General features: G+C 55.7%; 1 protein-coding gene across 1 annotated transcript in view; it reads right to left on the bottom strand.

Moving 5' to 3' along the window:
- Window positions 1–50: 50 nt before the first annotated feature.
- The window catches only part of LOC104296270 (gastrula zinc finger protein XlCGF26.1), a 63,842-nt gene continuing 54,338 nt past the window's right edge, over window positions 51–9,554 (bottom strand). The window contains exon 2 of the mRNA XM_054173975.1: window positions 51–763. Coding sequence (XP_054029950.1) covers window positions 51–763 — 713 coding nt within the window. The remainder of the gene's footprint in view (window positions 764–9,554) is intronic.

The following is a 9,554-nucleotide window of genomic DNA, read 5'->3' as shown; positions in this document are numbered from 1 at the left end:
ACAAGAAACAAACCCCTTTCAGCTGTTATCCTAACAGACCCTGGGTTGATCTATTTGTGCCTCTGCACTGTGGGCTGGTCAGTGGTGTGGTTGCGGCGGTGACGCATGAGATTGGAGGTCTGAGTGAAGCTCTTGCTGCAGTCGGGACATGTGAAAGGCTTCTCACCAGTGTGCACACGACGGTGTCGCGTGAAGTCAGAGCTGCACGTGAAGCTCTTGCAGCAGTCAGCACAGGTGAAAGGCTTCTCACCAGTGTGCACACGACGGTGGAGGGTTAGGGCAGAGCTATAGGTGAACCTCTTGCCGCAGTCGGCACAGCTGTATGGTTTGTCACCACTGTGGATGAGTTGGTGCTGAATGAATGCAGTGCTCGTGGTGAAGTTCTTGCCACATTCCGCACAGGGGAACAGCTTCTCTCCAGTGTGGATGCGGCGGTGGATGCTGAGGTTGGAGATGGTTTTGAAGCTCTTCCCGCAATCCCTGCAGTTGAAGGCCTTCTCAGCACTGTGCATCCTGCGGTGCCGGGTTAGGGCAGACTTGCGAGTGAAAGTCCTGCCGCAGTCAGCACAGCTGTATGGCCTCTCACCGGTGTGGGTGCGGCGGTGCTGCGCTAGGGTGGAGCTACGGCTGAAACTCTGGCCGCAGTCAGTGCAGGTGAATGGCTTCTCTCCAGTGTGGGTGAGGCAGTGCCGGGTAAGGTCAGAACTCTGTCTGAACCTCTTGCCACAGTCACCACAGATGAAGGGCCGGGTGCCAGTGTGGGGGCAATGGTGCTTCATTGGCTCTGAGCCAGGGGGGAAGCTTTGCCCACAATCAGGGCACTGATTCTGTTGCTTGGGTTTCACAGAGGGGCCTGCTCTGGGTTCATCCTCCTCTGCATATTCCTTCTCCTCTTCATCCGGGTCACCTTCATCCTCATGGTTATCCTCCTCATAGTCATCATTCTCCTCATCATCATCTTCCTCCATGTTGCCCTTCTCCTCCTCCTGTCCCTTGGGGCTGCAATTTTGCTGCTCCAACTTGTTCTTTGGGAGCTGCTTCTCCCAACTCTTCTCTGGCTCCTTCTGAGAGGCCATGCTGGTGGGGGAAGAGGTCACAGCTGTGATACAAGGAACATGGAAGCACCCAAGCCTAGGAACTCAAACCCTGAGATCCTGCCTGGGTCATGACAGCCTCTGACACCTCCTAATACTCAATACCCAGCTGGGGCAAGCAATGGAGAGAGGCTCTCAAAAACTCCCAGTTATTGCCATGCTGGGGGAGTCAGACCTCTAATACCTGTGCTGAGACCCTGGATTCCTGTGCTGGGGGTGCAGAACACCCTGGGACTTCTGCAGTGCTCTCACCCACCCTGTGCCCAAACCCTGCAGCACTGGCAGGGTGGTTCCCAGCCCAGGCTCTTTCCTTCAATCTCTCCTGGCTCAGACAACAGAGGCAGCAGCACTGACCCACACAACCAACCCTCACCTGCCTGAGGGGCCCCAGACTCCCACCACAGCTGATGTCACTCAGAGCTCCCTGAGGGTTGAAAAGTGATGGATAGGAGGCTCTGGTGGAAATTGGGAGGTGCCACAGGAATCAGTGGGGTCCCAGTGTTGTTCCACTCTGTTCTTTACTTGCTGGGCTGTCCCAAAGGGCAGATCTGCAAACTGCAGTTGCCCAGCCCAGAAGTGGAGATGCAATGGAGAGAGGACACCAACCCTGCAAGAGAGAAGCAAAGGGCTCAGAGGAGAGGACTGACCTGCAAGGGATGGTTCAGCACAGCCCATGGCCCTGCACCAATGCTGGGCCCTGCTGGGGACACAGCAGATGGACAGGGCTCCTGGAAATGGCAGGCCTTTAGGCCAGACTCAGCTCCTTGCCCAGCACACAGAAATCTGCAGGACAGCACCATGAGAGCTGCCTCCAGCCAGCTTCTCCCAGACCTTGGCTGCAGCTCTTGCTCTGGCCACAGGCCTCCTCCCTGGCCCTGCCCACAGACCACTTGAAGCATTCAACACCTTTCAGAAATGCTTAACAAGGCTCACAACCACCTGAAAAGTCATCCAAATCTCTTTCCAAACTGTTCAAAGCTTTTCAGAAGTCATTCACATCTGTTCAGAACTCTACCAACTCATTTCACAGAGATTTTGGGGTGTCTCTAGGCTCCTTTCACGCTTCAAAAACACTGAAAAACATTTAAAACTGTCTGAAAAATCTCCAGAATCTCTTCATGATTCCAACAAAACTTTGCAGGAGTTAAGAAAACCTCTTCAGAAAGCTCATTGGGCAGAGATTTATGTCAGTTTCTGCCCTGCTTTAGCCTTCAAGACCCTAGAAAAAGGCTTCAACGGGCTTCAAACAGCATTAAAAATCTTAAAGACAGCTACAAGTCATTAAAATCTCTTCCTAGCTCCTAGTTCCCAATGCCACCCAGAGAGGCTTAGAAATCTCTTTCAAGATAATTGGAGAGATTTAAATTAGTTTTGTGGTGTCAAAACTCTTCAAATATGCCTGAAGAAATAATCCAAATGTCCTCAAAACTCCCCCAAACATCTTCAGAAGTCAATAAATCTCTTCAGGACTGATCAACACCTCTGGAAATGTCCTGAAAAACTCTGAGAGACTCTTAACAACTCAAAGCAGTTTCGATATTGATCTGTTTGTGCTAATCTGTTTGGAATCATAGAACAGTTGGGGTTGGAAGGGACCTCAAGGATCATCTAGTGCCAAACCCCCTGCCATGGGCAGGGACCCCAGAGTAATTGGAGATTAACCTAGAGTAAAACAACACATGGAAGCAGCGCGACGGGAGCTGCACCGGGGGGGGGGGGAGGCAGCGCGATGGGAGCCGCACCGGGGGGGGGAGGCAGCGGCACAACGGGAGCTAAAAAGCAATGTATGGAAGCCAAGAGGTGTGAGGGAGAGGCTGATCAGCTATCCTGATGTGTGGGAATCTAAGTCCCCTTGGAGAGATCAGGCAGGTAACAAAGAAGTGTTGTGCTTGTAAGTTCCAAACTGGGATGAAAGCCTTCTGGCATCTGTCTAAAGGAGGCAGCTGCCCTTGCTAAAATACTTTAATTAGCAGAGCTGCAGCTGTTGTATCTTGGCCCTTATGTCCCATCAGTTGTTTCAGAATACAGAAACACCCTCAGGTGTGGCAGGAAAATGTCTTCAGTCACCACTTGGGAGTCACTGATGTGCTTCTCATCTGTGAACTGAAAGAGGGCAAGACAGGAACCTTGCGCGGTGTGCTTAGAGGCTCCAGGGCTGCTTGCCCTGCAGGAAGGAAGCTATCAAGCACCAATGCAATGCTCAGGGGCTGGCAGTGCTTATCTAAGACCGTGGACAGATAACAGGAAACAGGTCAGGGAGAGCTCAGCTTCTTCCTGCAGGAGTGAGCAGAGGAACAGGACAAAAACAACCAAAAGAGCAGAGGTGGAGAGGAAAAATGCAACTAAGGAAGAGCCTCCCAAGCTCACTGCCAGGGGTGGACAGGAAGAGCCAAATGTAAATGTGTCTTGGCTTAAGGAGGAATAATTTGACTCCCAAAGGAAGTAAACTGAAGAGGCTCTGGTGGAATTGGAAGAGAAATGCAGAGTTGGAACCAAACATCTACAGGAAAACACAGAGCAGAGGAATCCTTCACACCTAACACACACACAGGAGACATGAACAAACCCCAGAAACCTTCCCCCAACCAGACTAAAGCACAGGCCCCAGGGCTCCCTTCCTCCCCCCACACTGCCTCCCTTCCTTCAGGAATGGGCAGTAGTTCAGCTGGCAGTGCATGGAACTACAAGTGCTGAGGTCATGGGTTTGAATCCTGCAGCAGTCAGCAGAGCCAGAGATGAGCTTCTTTCTTGGACTGTGACTGTTTGACGCTGTGCCTTTAAGGAAGGGGCACACTGGCTAAATGTTTATAAAATATTTTGTATTCTAAATGAATTTCATTGGCAAATTATTGTGGGAGGTGATGGTCTTAGACCCAGAGCAGCTGGGACTTTGGGCAGTTTTCCTTTCTCCGCTCTCCCTTTCAGCTGGACTGCTCTGGGCTTCTGGACAAGAGATAAGAACTAACTCCTGTACCAGGCCTTCCTTTGTCTGCCTTGCTAATCGCCCTTTCTCTCTTTTTCTACCTCTTTGGGGGAGAAGGGAGGTAGGGGGGTGAAGGGGGCACAGGGGGAAGCCCCCTCTGTTGTGGGTCTAGTTTCTGATTGTGCTTATTTGCTGTATATTTCTGTATCTATTGCAAAATCCCTGTATTTGTTGTGTTACATAGAATCTGCTTCCTATATATAGAGTCTGCTTTCCCCGACTCAGTCTAGCCGTGGTTTCTTTCTCAGTGGGGGAGGGAAAGCGGAGCCTTTCCTTTCAACCCACCACAAGGCCTAAGCAGGCTGAGACTGCACAGTACAAACTGGTCAGGCCCCTGCAGGCCACAAAGAGGCCTCCTCCCCCATGGGGACCAGGGAAGGACTCCCTGCGGAGAGCCAAAGGAGGGAGACAAGAGACCGAGGTGGCCTTGCTGCCAACTTACAAAGAGACAGCAGAGTTCTGGAGACTGAGTCACAAAATTACAACTCCCTGGCTCCACCTCCTGCCCTGCCCCTGCAGGACTGCAGCTTTGTGGCTTTCCTTAAAGGCCTCAAATGAGCACAAAATTCAGAGGAAGCAGCAGGAGTGTGGAGCAGCTCAGTGTGCAGTAACTGTGGACAAGCTGTGTGCAGGCACAGAGGGCAGCAGGAAATCTGCCCCCTGTGCCCAGCACTGCTCATAAAGGAGTCCAGAATGCAGCTGAGCAGTCTGGGCTGCTGAGCTTGGCTACTTCTCTGGAGCACTCAAAAGCCAAGAAATCCTTTCAGAACTGCTGAAAACCTCTGGGAACCTCACAAAAACCTCTGACAAACTCTCCACAACTCACAGCAACTAACTCTGGAGAGACCTCAGGGAGGCTCGAGGCTGATTGCTCTGCTTGGCAGTCTCCAAAACCACTTCAAGAGGTTTCAAACTGCCTTCAAAATCATCAACAGCTCTTGAAAACTGTCCCAGCCCCCTACAAAGTCATTAACAGCTTGCACAGCTCTCAGAGCTTCCTCCAACCACCTCAAGCTGCATTCAAATCTCTTCCCTAAGGTTGCTGCAGAGACTTTCATCACTTTTGGGCTTCTCAAAGCTCCTCCAATATCCCTGAAAAATCATCCAAACCTCTTCACATTTCCTCAAAGCCTCTGGGAAACTCTGCAAAACTCCTCCAAATCCCTTAAAAACTCTCAAACCCTCACTGGGAAGAGACTTGGAGAAGCTCTTTGCCCCAGCCCTGCCCTGCAGCTGGAGCCAAGCTGGCACCAACCTGGCTGAGAACTCCACCTACTGGCACTGCCCTGCATAGCCCTGGGCCCCGCAGGGAAAGGCTCTCAGCATGCCCTGGGGCCTGCCCAGACACTGCCCTGCTCTGCTCCTGAGGGTCTGCTGGGGGCTGTGGGATTGGATCCCTTGGGGCTGAGGGTTGCAATCAGGATCATGGGCTGGGTGGAAGTCTGGGAGGTTCTGGGGGTATGGAGTATCACAGTATCACCTCGAGGATCATCGAGTCCAACCTGTCTCCACAGACCTCATGACTAAACCATGGCACCAAGTGCCACATCCAATCCCCTCTTGAACACCTCCAGGGACGGTGACTCCACCACCTCCCTGGGCAGCACATCCCAATGACGAACGACTCGCTTGGTGAAGAACTTTCTCCTCACCTCCAGCCTAAACCTCCCCTGGTGCAGCTTGAGACTGTGTCCTCTTGTTCTGGTGCTGGTTGCCTGGGAGAAGAGACCAACCCCTTCCTGGCCACAACCACCTTTCAGGTTGTTGTAGAGGGCAATGAGGTCATCCCTGAGCCTCCTCTTCTCCAGGCTAAACAATCCCAGCTCCCTCAGCCTCTCCTCATAGGGCTTGTGCTCAAGGCCTCTCACCAGCCTTGTTGCCCTTCTCTGGACATATTCAAGTGTCTCAAGAATTTGGGGGTTTGATGGGGCCTGGCTGACCCTGGCACACTGGGCAGGGCAGGAGCCACCTGGGCACTACAGGCCCTGATGTGTCCCAGCTGTGCCCCCACCCAACAGCAGCTGCAGGAGGAGCCAGGGTGGATCCTCCCCCTCCAGCCAGGACAAGGAAAGACTCAAGGCCAAGGGGGAGAAGCTGAAGCAGAAGCTGGCAGCCAGCAGACACAGTCTGGGGGGCTGGGAGGAGTGTTCCGGGCAGGGGGGCTGTGGGTTTGGGGTGATTCTGACACCTCCTTAACCTCTCTGCCCAGCTCTGCAGAAGGCCCAGCACCAGGGGCAGGCACTGTGCTGCCAGCCCAAGGGCTGAGGCAGGAGCACCCCAGGCTGCTGGCCCAGCACAGCCAGATGCAGGCACTGGCAGTCTGGGGAGGATAAAGGCCTGAATCCCCAAAACAGCCTCCCCAAACTCCCTCTGCCCCCCCAGGAAGCACACACTGGAGCCTGCCACAAGCAGGAACCAAGGTGCAAAACAAAATGCCCCCAGGGAAACCACAGCAGCAGCCTGAGAGATCAAAAGGCCTCCCTGGGGCCCTCAGTTACCTCCCTGCACCCCAAAACTATGCCAGAGGAACCAACAACGGTGCCCCAACACCCAGGCAGCAAGAAAGGACTCCTCCATGCCCCAAGGGACCCAGGACTGAGTGGGGGGCTGCAGAGGGATACTGGGGGGCAGGGCCCATGGCAGTGCCAGTTAGGACCCTGCCTGACCTAGGGGCAAAGACAACTTGGGGGGCAGCAACATTTAGGGACCCTCCTGTTCTTCCCTCCCCACTCCAGCTGAGGACTTCTCCATTGCCCCCAAGTTGGGGACCTCTTTCCCTGGGGGTATGCCCCCTACCTCCTGGCCTCCTCTCACCAGTAGCCTTTCCCCCCAAATGGGGGCTCCTGCCCAGGAGGCCACCCCAGCCCCAAGCCCTGGGCTCACAGACCTGGCCAGGTTCTGATGTGTCCTGTGGCCAAGCCAAGCTGAGTCCAGCACCAAGCTACTGCAGGACCCCCCTGGACTCTGCCTTGGACCCCCCCCAGCAATGGCAGCACTCAAGGAGGTGTCCTGCAGCTTCTGCAGGGCTGAGAGCAGCTGAAGAGAGAGGAGAGAAGGCAAAGAGAGGGCAGAGAATGACCAGCAGAGAACTCAGCACCACCCCAGGCTCCCATCCAGGCTGCCAAGGTGCTGCTGGGCACCCACCAGGCTTGGCTGGGGGATGCCACCACTGCCAGCTGGCACTGGCCAAAGGGGCAAGCTGGGCACACTGGGCACAGAGGCTTAGCTTCCTGAGGGCAGGGACAAAAGCCAGAGCCCAGCTGGGGGCCACAGAGAGACCTGCAGAGAGATGGACACAGCCCTGTGCCCGAGGGCAGGCAGAGGCACCCCCAGCACAAGGGCACAGCAGAGCCCCACAGGAAGGGGCTGGGGGCACAGGGACTTTGGATGCCACCACCCCCAGCACAGCCAAACCACCCCACAGCTGACACCAGCCCCAGGCTCTCCTAAACTCAGGCTCAGCCCAGCACCCACGCCTGGCACCCCCACGGCACCCAGCACACAGGCTGCCCACTGCTCCCCCCCGGGGCTGGCCCTCAGCCCAGCTGCTGCCCTTCAGCACAGCAGCTGCCCGGCAGCTGCCAGCACAAAGCCTACAAACTCCCACGGCTCCCTCACACCCCTCCACAGGAGCCTCTGCTGCAATCCAGCCCCCACGCTGCTCACCACCTCTCCTGCACACAGCAGCCCCCACAGCGCCGCTGCCAGCTCAGCTCTGCTGCCAGCCCAGCAGGGAGCAGAGTGGGACAGGGCCAGGGCCAGACCCCTCCCACAACAGCACAGACACCCACCCACCCCCAACACCTCTGCCCTACACCACAGACACCCCACACACACCCCCCCAACTCCCCACACACTGCCCACAGCCACACGCAGCACCCCACAACCGCACCCACCCCCTCTCAGCACCCCAGGACTCCCCACTCCAAGCCTCACCACCCCTCCCCACACCACAGCCACACACAGCCTCCCCCAGCACCACCAGCTCCTACCACACGAACCCTACAACAACCCTAAGCACCCCGCTGCTCCCCGACCACCCTCCCGGCCCCCACAATCCCCAACACCTCCCCCCAAAACCCCACACACCCCTCCCCAACTCCACCACACAACCCTCAGCCCATTCCCAGCGCCCCCTCACCAGCCCCTCCTCGGCCCCACACATTCCCTCACCCCACCTGCAGCCCACACAAAGGCCACGCACAGCACCAGGCCGACCGAGAGCTCGGTGCACACCAAGCTGCCGACCGCCGGCCCCGGCAGGCTGCTGCCGAGCACAGAGCGCTGCGAGGGAGGCCCCGGCCCGGACCCTGTGCCTCAGGCGCCCTCTCTGGACCGAGACACCCTCCCACCACCCCCACGGCCTGCTACGCACCCCCTCCAACAGCTCAACCTCCTTGGGGGCGCCAGAGCTGCACACAGCACTCCAGCTGGCAGCACAGAATGCTGGCAGCACAAAAACCATTGCAGCAAAAGCCTCAAGCTGTGCTCAGCTGCCAAACCAAAGGGAGCCACACAATTGTGTGGCTTGGTGTGGTGGTTTGATCCTTAACTGGGATTTAAGAGCTCAGATTGGGGCAAGACTGAGAATCCCTCCCCCGCTCCCCCTCCTCTTTCCTGATAGAGAAGGAACAAAAAGGGAAGGAGAAAATCCACCAAGAAATAATTTGGAGTCCGTTTGGAAGTAGAGAGGTAAGAAAAAAATTCTTTCACCAATGTCTATGTGTATATGTATATAAAAACCAGTAACAGGAAGGGTTCACAAGGGTAAGGAATAAGGATGGATGGGCAAAATAGATAGATACAAAGGCAGTCCTTTGAAGAAGCCTGGATGTAGCAGGGAGGAGGACCAGGCCTGACCATGTGGCAGAGAAGCAGGAAGCCAGCAGCAGTCCTCTCGTCCAGGCAAGGCAGGAGCAAAAGAGAGCAAATGGCTGCAGTGTCTTCCTTTTTATAGGCTTGCTGCACAGGGAGAGGGAAAACCCCCTCCATGGATGGCAAAGCTCTCCCAAGCCCTCCCCCCTCTGCTTTCAGGATGGTGTAACCCATCACAGCTGGAAGGGAAGGCTATGAGCCCAGAGAGCAAACCCAAACCTTTCCCCTCCCCACAGGACTCTCTCCCATGTCCCATGCTTGCCAGCACCTGCAGCACCTAAGATGCATTGGCTCTGGGGCAGCTTCCTCACACAGCCACACAATTGTCTGGGATGGAAAAGACCTCTCTGAGCATTGAGGCCAACTGGCAGCCCCAACACCACCAGGGACAGCAAACCATGGCCCCATGGCCACACCTTCCTGGAACACCTCCTCCAGGCATGGCCACTCCACTGCCTCCCTGGGCAGCCTCTGCCAGTCCCTGACAACTCTGGCACCAAACTAATTCCTCCTCCTCTCCAACCTAAGCCTCCCCTGGCACAATTTCAGGCCAGTTCCTCTCCTTCTAGCAACTGAGACTAGGCAGAAGAGCCCAACCCCCA

The sequence above is a fragment of the Dryobates pubescens genome, chromosome 28 (assembly GCF_014839835.1).
Source record: "Dryobates pubescens isolate bDryPub1 chromosome 28, bDryPub1.pri, whole genome shotgun sequence".
In the NCBI taxonomy this organism is placed as follows: Eukaryota; Metazoa; Chordata; class Aves; order Piciformes; family Picidae; genus Dryobates; species Dryobates pubescens.
The sequence above is the reverse complement of the archived record's forward strand: the minus strand, read 5'-3'. Positions and strand labels throughout refer to the sequence as shown.